The sequence below is a fragment of the Telopea speciosissima genome, chromosome 4 (genome assembly GCF_018873765.1).
Source record: "Telopea speciosissima isolate NSW1024214 ecotype Mountain lineage chromosome 4, Tspe_v1, whole genome shotgun sequence".
NCBI classification, from domain to species: domain Eukaryota; kingdom Viridiplantae; phylum Streptophyta; class Magnoliopsida; order Proteales; family Proteaceae; genus Telopea; species Telopea speciosissima.
This window is the reverse complement of record NC_057919.1, coordinates 57,258,980-57,272,949: the sequence shown is the minus strand read 5'-3', so window position 1 is coordinate 57,272,949 and position 13,970 is coordinate 57,258,980. Positions and strand designations below refer to the sequence as shown.

Below are 13,970 nucleotides of genomic sequence, written 5' to 3'. Positions count from 1 at the left end.
CGGAGAAGGGGCAAAACATTGTCCATCCTTATTCACCCCCAAAAAAAATTTATATCATATTCCATATATACACAAACAACAACTCACTTTCCATAAAAGGTGGCCTTCTGCCCCAATCTTCTGCCCCAATCCCTCCTTTTCTATAGAGAGCTCCGAAAGATATTGAAAAGAAAGAAACCCTTTCTTCTAGTCTTCTTCATCTTATTATTCTTATTATTCTCCATTTGCTTTGTCTAGAAAATCTCTCTCTTCAATCCTGATTCGCATCTGTTCTTCAGCCATTTAGCAGAGACACAGAGAGAGAGAGATGACAGGGGTTTCAGAAGGAGAGGGTGTTTCGCTCGAGGAGTTGAAGAAGAAAATGGCGGATTTTGCGAGGGAAAGAGACTGGGATCAATTTCACAGCCCGAGAAATCTCCTTCTAGCTCTGGTAATTTTAATAATTCCCTCAAACCCTATATACCCGTTACTGGAATCTTTCAGTTTTCCTATTTTTAATCGTTTTATAGCTTTACCTATGATGGGTTTTTGTCCTTTTGTTCTCACACTGTTCCTCATTTCATGAGCCCCAGACAAAGAACTGGTGTTTCCTCTTTATTAATTCATGGGGTTTCATCTTTTCATGGTTCATAGAGAACCCTAAAATCTCTTTTTGAGTTCTTTTAAAATTTTCTTAAAGAAGTAAAGGGGAAAAAAAATAGAAGTTTGGTTGCTATTTTGGTGTTTTCAGGTAGGAGAAGTGGGAGAGTTATCTGAGATTTTTCAGTGGAAAGGAGAGGTACCAAAAGGACTACCAGATTGGAAAGAAGAAGAGAAGGTACACCTGGGTGAAGAACTTTCAGACGTTCTGCTCTACCTTGTCAGGCTCTCTGATATCTGTGGAGTTGATCTCGGTAAAGCAGCTCTCCGTAAGGTCAAGCTTAACGCCATTAAATACCCAGTGAATCTCTCCCAGGGTGGTTCTTCAGAAAAGCAAACCCACTTCACCAACACCAACACCAACACCGACGATAGCAGCAACAAGAGCTTCTCTGAAAGCGATTGATCTTAACTTAATTTTTCTCATCTGGGTAAACTTTGTTTATGGCGTTTTTAGGCTTTTTAATGGTTTAAGGGTTTACTTTTTTTTTTTTTTTCTTTTCTGCTTTTTGTTATTGGGTTTGTGAGGATGAGGAGATGCCCTGCATGAACACAATTTGGGGTGGCGTGCGTTGGTGTTTATTCTCAGAGATTTGGCTGTACAGTGTTTGGCAGCCAAAACCAAATCCCTCTGAGCTCTTAGCTTTAAAATTTCTCCATTTGTTTAAAATTAGTGTTTTTCAGTGTTGTTACACCTTCTTGGATTTTAGTGGGGCTTTTAGTTTTTGTAATTTTTATGTATGTATGAATGGTATTGTATGGCCATTGTGATTCTTGATGGGATAGTTAAACTCAACATCTGGTGTTAGTGTTAAGGTGATATTGCGAATCTGCAATGGAGGAAAGGGGGTTGATTCTTGGTGAAAGATAATGATATCATATCAAATCGAGTTTAGAAAAAGAAAGAAATCTTTTTCCTTATTTGATTTTGGGTTGGGGATCCGGCACTATTCCTGCTTCTCTCCAGGGTGCCCTGCTCCTGGGGCCATCCAGCCGTTGGGTTGTGCCGTACACATTTTTATAGCTAACTTGGTGTGGGATGTATGCGGTACAGCCCAGCCCCTTGATGCGGCTAAGATGCTGGGCTGCCTAGAGAGGAGCTCAATCCGTTGAATCCCAAAAACATATATAGGAAAAAGAACTCTATCCTTGAGTATGGCCTATGCCAACACTCCCATGAGTCTATTGTCTCTCCTCCGCATATGAAAAGACATTTGTATCCTTTTGTTTTGAGGAGGAGAGAAAGACACATGGGAGTGTTGGTGCATGCCCCACTCAGCAACAGAAAACTGCTTCTACATAAAAAAAGGAAAAAAAATCTCTATTTGGTGGTGTTTTCTATGCCCTCTCGCAAGCATCGTGAGATGACGTTTCTGCTCCTAGATAAATACTTAGATGTGTTCACCCATTGGCCTAGACGCGTGTGTAGAGATCATGCGACCAAGTAGAGGAAAATTATCACCTACGGCCCTGCTTGGTATGATTCCCTAGTGGCTCTAATAAAGGACACAGTGTTGGGAGTGGAATGGTCATTTCACCCCGTTGGTATGGTCATTTCACCCCCTTGTTAGGGAACCGTAGATGATAAAGATCCTCAAGTATAGGTTTCTTGCAAATTGGGAACTTTTTCTCATGCTTGGCTTGGGAGTGTACCCTGGGCCCAAGCCCATTTAAGACTTGTTTCTGGTTTTTTCTTAACTCAGAGAACATGTGTACGTTCGGAAGGGGGAAATTTCCTGGTATTTGCAGGCTGAGTAGGTACAGGTATCAGAAAAAGATAAGAGATGGACCCCATTAATCCTCATGTCCACACTCTAGCTTTAGGAGGGAGTGCTTGCGCAGGCAACAACTAGAACCATTTTTCATGTGCGTTTGGTCAGAAAGTATAGTTTGGGAAGATGGTGGGGGCACTTTGGTTACGCGCTTTCCTTCTATAAAATAACAAAACAGAAAGACCAAAGGAAAGAAGGGGTCAAAGTGATGGCAATTTTGCTGCGAATGAAGTTGATTAAGCATAGATGTCAGAAGTTGTTCAAGTAAATCATGTCAAACTCTCTCTCTCTCTCTCTCTCTCTCTCTCTCTCTCTCTCTCTCTCGTATTATTACTCCATTGGATGATCTTCGACAGTGTGTAATGGGTCTTAACAATTGGAATCAAAGTAACGTCTCTAACGAAGGAATTAACAATTCTAACAGTATAGCAACCTCATCATCCAATACACATAATTATGGCCTCTCCATCACAAGAACACCACGCTTCAATATCAGCAACTACAACTATTGGAATGCTCGGATGAAGATCTTCCAATCTCTTGACTTCGAAGTGTAAGAAATTGTAGAAGAAGAGTTCATAGAATCATAGTTCGAGAACTCGTGAGATCTTGTCGAGTTTCTCGATTTTTGGAAATGCCGAAACGAGATTGCCTACGAGTCTCAAAAGTGCAATATCTCGGTGAGATCTAGGCGAGATCTCGGATCTCGGTTGGATCTCAGTTTTGACCCATTATTTTAACCCACCTACAACATAAATAACTTACCTAATTGGACAAAACTCGACATATCTCGGATCTCGGGTCCAGATATCAGGTTGACCCAAAGTTGAGGCTTCGAGTTGAAAAAAAAAAAATGCACCAACTCGGCGAGATCTCAACTCGTTTCAATTTTTCCAAGAATCGAGTTGGTACCGAGACCCGAGTTTTAGTACCTTGCATAGAATCAACATTTTCAAAAGATGGAGTGAACGTGCTAAAGCCAAAATCACAATGGACAACCGATGCAAAGCAATGGCAACCTATTTCCAAGGCGATGAAAACATTGTTTGTGTGTTGAGTCCCAAAGAATTCAACCATACCTTTGTGTGAAAAATGGCAAAAAGAATTTATAGAATATTGGAGGTAACCCACGAAGGAACCAATCCGTTAAAATACTCTAAGATTAATCTTCTTGTGCTTTCATATGAGTTATTTAAGATGAAAGCTAAGGAGTCTATTCGAGATGTTTACTAGATTTACAAACATTGTAAAATCCTTGGAAAAAGAATATCCCACTGTGAAACTAATAACTAAGATTCTTATGTCTCTACAAAAAGTCAGGACCCAACCCTAGAAGAGTTGATAGGATCATTCCTTACACATGAGATGATAACCATAAAAGATGAAAACAAAAGAAAAATAAAATATTGCTCTTAAGGCTTCATATAACAATGAGGGTGAAAGTAATGGTGATGATTTAGCTTTTCTCTCAAAGACAGTGTTGTTCATAGGATCCATGCCTCATGTTTTGGTAATGAAATAACCTTGGATGATGATAAAGTTGGAATTACTAATATGTGTTTGAATGTGAAAGGTCTAATCAATCTCACATAAATATTGGCAGTAAAGAGGAGTATTTAGTCTATACAAGCATCTTGGAGCAAAGGGAAATGAATGTCTCAAGATTCAACTTAATGTAATCCTAGATGGGGATAAAGCCAACTAGAACCAAAACCAAGATCTACTAAGGTTTAATGGGATTGGCTAGGGTAGAATTAGGTAAATAGTGAAACTAGGGTTAGGGTTTCGAGTTTTGGAGAAGGAGATTAATGTAGGAATCTAGGATTTATGATAGGTATTGTGGGCAAGGGCTTGGATCGAGTTTCCCACACAGTGGGAGGGAGCTTCGGTCCAAGTTTGGGTTGTTTCTGATGGTGGATTCAGGCTGGGCAGGTTTTAGGCTATGGAAGTGATGTTTGGGAATGGAGGGGTGTTAGGGTTTGGTTTAGAGGATTAGGATCAGAAGGGTTTGGGGATGGAGATTATTTACTTACTTGTTATTGGATGGATCCTTGAACTGGCAACAGATTTGGACAGCTGAGCTATGAATCTTCAAACAACCAGCAGTAGCAGACTTGAACAGATCTGAATGCACTCGAAGGAGAGAAGCAGTGAACTAGTGAAGGCTATCTCAGCCTCACCTTCACAGCCTATCTCAGGACAGTAGAATGCATTAAGCAAAATTCTTCTTCATTAAATTGTGGGGGGCTCAATGGAGCTCTTACATTATATAGCCTTTAAGGCTTGACAGAAAATAAATCCTAAATATGACTAGAACTCAAAATAGAAATAGGAATGCCAACTAGGACTAGGACTCAAAATAGGAATGCTAACTAGGACTAGGACTTCTAATTAGGATTCAAATTTGCACTAGGAATCCTAATTAGAATTACAACTCAATAAAGAATAATAAAAACATAACAAATACTAATTTAAATCCCCACGACTGCTGCTGGTGTAGGGAAGAATCCCCACACCTACCCGATGGTTACTTGTGCTGGTGTAGGGAAGAACCCCTACACCTGCGGCTGGTTTTAGACAGCCAGCTTACATCACAACTGGAGAGCTTTAACACCCAATCTGAAGAAACTAAGTCTGTGAAGCATTATATTTTGACTTTAATTTGTCATCTTTGTAATCCATGTTGTATTGTTTGTCACTTTTTCTAAAGGCCTCTAAAAGCCAATAATGACCTAATTGGAATAATCCTTAAACTTAGGTGGCTAGAAATTCAAGTTAAATTATGTCCAGGTAGCACTTTTATTGTCTATGGTGTGAAAACCGGATGATGTTTAGATCAAACTAAGAGCTTAGGTGTCGATGGCAAAGAGTCGTCACCTAGATTAGGATCTGAGACCCACAAATAAAATAAACTATTGACTCCACTCTAAAAATGAACGAACCAAAGGTCGAGTTCATGTTAAGTTGAGGTCTAAGGAGGTGTTAGGCACCTCAGTCCACCCAATTAAACTAGAATTCAACCACATGTATGCTAAATAGACCATATGCATCACGATAATACTGAAAAAGGAAAGAGGGAGATGGGACTCAATTGCATCTAGGCCTGTAAACGGATCGGATTCGGCTTGGATACGGATAGGATGCAATCGGATTTGGATATTTCCTGGTCGAATACGGATACCTCTAAACGGATTCAGATGGATTCGGATGCGGATCGAATTCGGATTTTCGACCATCCGGTTACACTTCTGCCTTGTGTAACCCGAACCTTCCCCCCCCCCCTAGTGGATACAATTCACTCTCAATCCATAGTTTTAGATCATGATTCTCTTCTCCTCATATTCTAGAACCTGTTGAATCTTCAAAAACCCTCAAGATTGTTATTTACTTAATTTTTTATAATTAAGTATTCGGATTCGGATTTTTATCGGAGTATTCGGATTTTTTTTCGGATATCTCTAATCGAATACGGATGCCCCTAAACGGATATGGATGCGGATCGAATTCAGATTTTCGGTTATCCATTTATAGCCCTAATATTTGCATCCAACTATGTTGTAATATTAGTGTACCGAAAGTAAGGAGACATATGCAAAACTCTACGATCTAAACAGTGCTATAACCCTAAACAATGGTTAGTGACATGCTGAGAATTACAAAAACGCCACTGCTCATACAAGTATGACACATCACCATCAAGAACATGAAAGTTAGACATCAAACACATACTAGAGAGGCATCACGTGATAACTAGTGAATAATCATGGCGGAAATAAGATAAAAAAAAAAAACATTGAAAATTCATCCACGTGAAAAATTTTCAAAATACCCTTAGGTGCAAAACTAGCCTAGACATGTGAAAACATGAGAAAAATGAAAGGGAAAGACCCTAAGAGGGAACACCGGTAAAAACTAGGAAAACACAGTAAAGGATGATAGAAAACAACATACAGGCATCATCTAGATGTTAGAAAAACCAGTGCTCTAAACTTCTCTGAAATAGATCATGCGTTTTATTAGCAAATATAAAGGTTTTTCTGGACAGCTTGTCAATCAGCATAAAAGCTGCTTTGTCGGCAACCCTAAAATGTTTGAAACTTGAATCAGGATGATTGCGAACATTACTGGGTTCGTTAGGAAAGATTTAACGATAACCTACTTGGGTGTCCCTCTATATACAGTTAGGTTAAAGGTCTCCTTCTTTGATGATATCTTGGCTAAAGGAAGGAATAAAGTGGCGGGTTGAAAGGGAGGTTGCTTTCGTCAGGAGGGAGATTGACCCTTCTCAAACATGTTTTTAACATCAATTTTGGTTCATAATTTATCATGCTTGGATATTCCCCGAACGGTGATGAAAAGATTTTATTCTATTTACTCAGATTTTTTATGAGGCATTTCAGAATTCGGTAAAAGACATCACTAGGTTAGTTGGCAAAAAATATGTAGACTCTTGCAGGAAGGTCATTTGGGTTTACGATCACTAGAAGATCAAAATACTTCTATGGGACCTAAAGGCCAATGGCGCATTCTCTCACAAGATTCTTTGTGGTGCTCTTTCTGTAAGGCCAATTAAGTTCCTTAAGGGAGCTAAACTTATTTTCTCTTGGAAAAGAATGGTGGGATCAAAACATGGAGGGGATCCTTGGACCTAAAAGAGGTCATTCTCTCAAAATCAAAGTGGTTAATTGGGTAAGGTGATGTGCTTTTCTAGCTTGATGATTGGCTCGGAGTGGGTCCACTCTTAGACTACATTGATGGCTCCCTTAATGTACATCTTAACACTCGTATAAAAGATGTGCTGCTTTGGAATGGCTCTTGGGATCAAGAGATCTTTGATCTCGTTGATCGTCAGTATTTGTGATTTAATCACCAACAGTAGTGTTTCAATCTCTGATAGGTATGATAAGTTCATTTGGACTCCTCCAACTGAAGGCAGTTTTTTCATTAAATTAGCATGGCAAGAGGTTCGGCACCATTCCTCTCTCGTCCTTTACTCGAAATGGATTTAGAACACATCATTGCCTACAAAGATAGGACTATTATCTTGGCAAATCTTAAATGGGAAGATTCCAACTGATGATATGTTGATGAATATAGGTATCCCTTTGGTATCTAATTGTTTCTGTTGTAGGAACCCTTGGAGGGAGTCATCTTCCCATGTGCTCATAACTGGAGGAACTATTTCTAATGGGTTTATTTTAGTAGATTCTTGGATATTGAGATCATCTCTACTCATGATGTTGGGAGTCGTATTCTTTTCTGGATATCCCAAGCGGCCACTCAAATGTCTATAATTACATTACTGTATTTTGCCATCATTCATTGTTTGGGAGATTTGGAAGGAAAGAAATAGTCATAGACATGGGGTGAACATTCGTTCAGCCTCAACAATAATTGAAAAAGTTAAATCTTGGCTTAGGAAAATTCACTAAATTAATGTCATGAAGGACAACATTATCATGCAAGTTCTTCAAATGATTCCTCAAAAAATAAAGCAGAAGATCCTGGTACCGATTTATTAGTGCCCTCCTTTCAATGTAGTAAAATTAAACGTGGATGACGCTAGTAAAGGAAACCCAAGTGTTAGTGGAGGTGGGGGAATTATTCGCGACAAAAATAGGAGATTGCTTGCGGACTTTTCAACCTTTTATGGTGTTTGCACCAGCTCAGTGGCAGAGATGAGAGCTCTTCTTGATAGGCTTAGATTGTGTGTTGACTTAGGTATCTTGCTCTAATTCAACAACGATTGTGCGGTTTTGTTTCTCAAAGAGATTGCCATCTTTGGAGTTACAAGGAAACATTCTCACTAACATAAAAATCAATGGGAGAAAATTTGTTTTTCTTGTGTTTTATGTTGATGATATTCTCCCTGCAAGTAGAATGTTACTCTTCTACATGAGACTAAACAACTATGTTCTAATTAATTTGATATGAAAGATCTTGGTGAAATCTCTTATGTACTGGGGATGTATTGTGACAATTTTGTTGTAGTTCGTTTCTCCCATAATAATAAAAATACTTTAGGCTTTAAGTACATTGACATTAAATATTTTCTTGTGAGAAAGAAGGTTCAAGAGTCGCAGATTTTTGTAGAACACTTTCCTATAGATAATATGATTTTTGATCCACTAACTAAAGGTTTTACTCCAAAAGGTTTTTCTAAAGCATATTAATAATATGTATTATATTCTTTGATACATTTTGTTAGTGGGAGTATTCTTATTGACGTAATCAATTGCAATTGACTTTATGAATTTTGTTTTATTTTATTCTTGAGAATATTTGTACATCATTCTTGTTATGGCCATTAGTTTATCATGTGTACACAGCTTGATTATTTGCCTCTTTTTGGTAATTGAGGCTATGTGGTATATTAACCTCGTTTTGTAACCGAGGTCTTTTGAGAATACACGCACATTTATGTACTAGTAAAGTCGCCTTTTGGATTGAGGACTTGTGTTAGTGATTTGGGGACATTTGGATCCAGTCCCAGTGAATTTCCCTAATTGAAAAAGCTATAGTGAGCTTCTTGGATAAAGTAGCTATTTCAGACGGTTCTAGTAGGCTTCCACGGGAGAAGCACCATGTAAGGACAATGTCTGTGAGCTTGCATGAATGAAGCAGCTATTTCGGATTGTTCTAGTAGGCTTCCATGGAAGAAGCACCATGTAAGGACAGTGTCTGTGAGCTTCCATGTATGAAGCAGCCATGGGGCTTATTTCACTTGAAGCCCAAATCAGTTTGAAAATTGAGATGTTGATCACTATTGTATGTAGTTTTCATACCACACTTTTATACTATACAAGCCAAGTTGGTGAGGTTGCAAACTTTTTGATGTGTTTGATCTTATATCATTGGAAATGTTACGATCCGCATGGTTGGGTGTTTGTAGTCTCATTTAGACCAAGGCATTTTTTTGTGGCCACCTTTTCTTTGTAATCCGGAGAGTAGTTTTAATAAAATGTTTTAAATTTAAAACCAATGACGTATGCTGCCCATATGGGAGGTTGTAAGGTTTTCTTTTTTGGCGGGCTAGTATAGTCTAATTCGTTTTTATAAAACCATACTAGTATAGTGTTGACTATTGCTGGAGTAAGTTAGTTAAGTCCAATACTGGAAAATGATCACATATTAGAATATTGGGCTTTATTTGACACACCTTGATTAGTATGAATACTGTGCATATGTGTGACCTTAATTCTAACATCCTTTAATGGAAAATGAAATATTCTATTTTTTGCAAGGTTGATCTCTACCCTCACTCTATATATATTGTCAACATTAACATATTAAATATATGACAATGAAACCCTAAAGCTTCGGAAAGAAAAAAAGAGTATACAAAACCAACGACCGTCACACACAAGAGAGCGTTTATGCATACAGTCTTCTTTGACTATGGATTTAGGTATATCTAGACACCCATCTAAGTATTGATTTGTATGCTCATATAATCTCCATGACACATTAAATATATGAATATTTCTATCATATATTAATATTTTTAAAAACTTTTGTAAACTATTTACAAAATATATCACTAGATTTGGATTTTCATCCAATCATGTTCAGATACTCTCTCTCTCTGATATTCACCTAATATGGAAATTGATCCTTTATTAAGCATCTCTTTCATCCACTATCAAACACCATGAATCCAGCACACTAGTATATAGTCAAAAGAACATCAACCATTGATACATGAAAACACCCATAATGTCTCGTTGCAATGATAAGGAACTCTCATGTCTAGAGACCAATCGAAAACTACCAATGAAAATAGTGTCATCTAAACAATTGACAATATTAAGTCAAGATTCTCATGTGATCAAATCAAATGTACACACGATATGTACACATTTATGTCTCAAAACTAACATTCATAAGCACACACATTGTGATGACCATATGAGCAGAATGCTCAATTCTGTCCCTAGTCATGAAAAGATTCGAGGTGAAAATCTATGAACAACCATAGCCCCGTTAATGCCATGAAATTATAATCATAAATAAATAATTTATGGGAAAAAGACCTCTGTCCGGGAGTGTGGCCTACGCCAGCACTCCCATGAGTCTATCTCTTTCCTCCCCCATGTAAAAAGACACCTCTGCCCCCTTGTTTTAAGGAGAGAGATAGATACATAGGAGTGCTGGCATAGGCCACACTCCGAACAAAAAACTGCTTCCCATAATTTATTTATGAATTTAATGGACACACTTCCAACACCCTGGAGAAAGCTTCTTTGCTAAAACTATCATCTTGTCATCAGTCTACTTGGTACTTGTATGGTCATTGATGACGAGATTTTAACCCCCTACATTTTAGGCTCTCTCTCTCTCTCTCTCTCCTCATATTTATTCATAACCTTAGTTATTAGTTTACCTTTAACTTCAATTTGGTACTTGTTTACATCTCAAGACAACCACGACCCCTTTTTCTTTTTTGGGTAAACAACCACAACCCATTGAATCTCAGGTGACATGTCAACCGCCCCACCTTGTATTTTTATCATAGAACTAGAATCTATTACTTTTTTTTATTTTTGGGCGGGGGTGGAGAGTGGGAGGTTACTTCACTCTCATTTTTGCAATGTTCCACTGATGACCAATGAGAAAGTTTTTCCTTCACCACAAGTGAAGGAAAAGTACACTTATCAAATGTTATAAATGCTATGCCCTCTTATTGTACAAAGTTGATGATACCCCCACCAATCCTCGATACACCATCCAAACCTCTCGTTGACTGGGTGGATCATTATCGTCCTCTGTTCCTTGCTCGGTACAGTGGTCCAGTTCTCCTCAAAGGGAGTGGGAAATAACAACCTAACCCCCTATCTGAACACACTGCCCGAGGGAGGTTAAAACGTCATTTCCACTCCCTATGAAAGGAACTGAACCACTATACCGGGCAGGGAACAGGACAGAAAAAAAATTCATCACAGCCTGCCTGGACCTTGCTTTGGCCACAGTTACAGTAGATTGCCAGTCTTGTCCAAGTGTGGCCAAGCTCATCGACCCATTTGGCCATGCATGCTTAATTTGATGTATGTTTGCATGAGTAGAGCATTCCAAATGGGTTTATCTGACATGGAAGTGATTGATTCATTTCAGTTCTGTCAGTCGTGGATGGAGTTAGAAATATTGATTCAAATCTAAGTACAGGTATCATATATTATCCAACTTTTTTAGCCTTATATTTCCTTGATATCTTGATATTAGTTATGTATGATTCATCAATCACCATTTTCTCCTTATCTTACACTTGCATTATTAGAGAAAGTTCAGTGGTGTTAATCTGGTCTTCTTAATCTATTGTTGTAGCAGATCACTGTTGGTTTTAATAATGTTAATGATATGGCAAAAGCAGTGTTCTACTTATCAACCTATTCATTCTAATCTTTGGTTCCTTTGAGTTCCTTTACTTCTCATCAGTAGTATACAATTTTGATAAAGATGGATACCTTCCCTCTGATCTTCGCTGAGGCACTCTTCTTTGTTAGGGATGTCTGGCACTACATCCAGGTTACGCGTTACACATTTGAAGTAGAGAGGAAGGTGTCAACTGAGTACCTATTCAGCCTCAGTCTCGACTAAGGCATCACACGAGTCTCTGGTGTCGAGCTTCTCTCCACAGAGCTAACTCAAGGAATCCTAGCCATATTCTATCACTTACTCATCAACCTTCCAGCTATACATTCCCTCTGTTATCAAGGTCCAAACCAGTGAAAGGATTCTGCTAAGGCGAGTACGACCAAAAGCTTACAAGATGTATAGATGCATAGCAAGATACGGCTATAGAGACAAAAAGGATCGGGCACAAAGAGTTTGAGGCTTGTTGATGGAGAGCCTCGGGGAATTCATCAGGGAGGAAAACTGGGAGGTTACCATAGCTAGGATGAACCCTAAAAGATAAAAAGAGAGGGTTCTTGGAAAAATCAAGACATGGGGTAGTTTACATGTTAGGTCATAATGAAGTGATAACTAGTGAAGATTATTGTCTGATTAAGAAGGTGATAGTAGATTACATTACATGTATGATTTTTAAGGAGAAATATCAAGAAAGAATTTGTAGACCTGGAAATTCCAAAAAAGTGCTTATTACAAGTAGGCATGAACTACTTACTACATATGACCCCTAAATTATGTAAAGCTGCTCCTGCAAATGCTGGAAGTGAAGAGCACCTGGCAATTGTAAATTACAATAACTAAAACATTGAAGATTGTGAGATGTCTAGTTAAAGCAAATATAGATGTTTCTTTCATGCATACTTTGTAGTTTATGAAGATCAATCTTGAAATCAAAAGGTTTTAAGATAAGTAGAACAAAAACAAAGTATATGGTGTGTAACTTTAGTCTCAATAGGGCAGATAATAAGGTAGTGAAAATTGACGAGAAGGGGATTCTACAAAGTGATTATTTTAGGTATGGGCTCAATCATAAATAAAGGAGAGATAGAGGACGATGTTACACAGAGAATTAAAATAAGATGGATGAAGTGGAGAGATGTGAGAAAGTTGTTTAAGGTGGCATGGCTATGTGCAACAAAAGGCCACTAGATGTACTAGTTGTTTAAGGTGGCATGGCTATGTGCAACAAAAGGCCACTAGATGCTCTAGTACAGATGAGTGATTTGATTCAGATTGAATGAGCTAAAAGAACCAGGGGTACACCTAAAATGATTCCGGGAAAAGTGATGAAAGACATGCATAGGTTAGGCCTTGTAACAAGTATGGCTTTGAATAGAGCGGATTTGAGGAAAAGGATCCATGTAGCCAACCCCATTTAGTTGGGATAAGGCTGAATTGAGCAGTATAATCTAAAGTTTATTGCTTGCAACTATAATGCTTCTCAATTGAGAATCAAGAGACACAACATAACAACAAAAACTTAAGGGCCTTGTTTTTCCTTTTGGGAGAAGCCTCCCAAACCAATTTACATTCCCCAGTATCTTAAAAATACAGTAGCATGCTTGACATAAGGTCATCTATGGAGAATGCAGGGAGAAAACCCTTGAAATTGGATATGTTGACTCCTCAGAACACGCTTAGCTGCTAAATCAATGGAGATCAGATTACTAGAAATTTTGAACATGCTGAGAACTTGAAAAAGACCAAAGAAGAATTGAAGGGAAAAGAGAGGAAAACCTCAAAAAAATGTCAGTGGTTCAACATGTAGGAAAGGAGCTCGATAACTCGGGTTTGCCCAAATACAAAATAAAGCAGCAGCCAAGCTCTGAAGGTTTGCCCACCCAATAAATAAAACAAAAACTAACTGTGATGGTTTAAGAATTTGATACACCCTAAATTAATGCATGTAGGGATATCAAGTTACTTAAAGGAAAAAGTGAAGGAAGGACATGTTCGGTAGTTGGAGAAAACAGAAAAATTTAGGGAAAATTACACTGTGACCCCCTGAGGCTTGTCCTAAATACAAAGCGACCCCCTGTGTTTTAAAAATATACGCCCAGCACCCATGAGTTTAGGGTACTTGTTACACTTAGCCCCCACCTATTAGAGCATTCCCGTTAGTTGCTGATGTGTTGGCCTTTGATGCCTTAA

General features: G+C 38.3%; 1 protein-coding gene across 1 annotated transcript; it reads left to right on the top strand.

Annotated features, from left to right (window-relative positions):
* Positions 1 to 270: 270 nt before the first annotated feature.
* On the top strand, positions 271 to 5,975 carry LOC122659654 (dCTP pyrophosphatase 1-like). Its single transcript, XM_043854753.1, has 3 exons — positions 271 to 430; positions 731 to 1,116; positions 5,943 to 5,975. Exons 1-2 carry the CDS (start codon positions 308 to 310, stop codon positions 1,043 to 1,045), a joined length of 438 nt encoding a protein of 145 aa, XP_043710688.1. The 5' UTR covers positions 271 to 307; the 3' UTR covers positions 1,046 to 1,116; positions 5,943 to 5,975.
* Positions 5,976 to 13,970: the final 7,995 nt, after the last annotated feature.

Excerpts from the sequence above, each read along its gene's own strand:
- LOC122659654 (XM_043854753.1), top strand. The coding sequence starts at position 308 with ATGACAGGGGTTTCAGAAGGAGAGGGTGTTTCGCTCGAGGAGTTGAAG. Across the intron at positions 431-730 it reads GAAATCTCCTTCTAGCTCTG|GTAGGAGAAGTGGGAGAGTT; the intron begins GTAATTTTAATA and ends TGGTGTTTTCAG.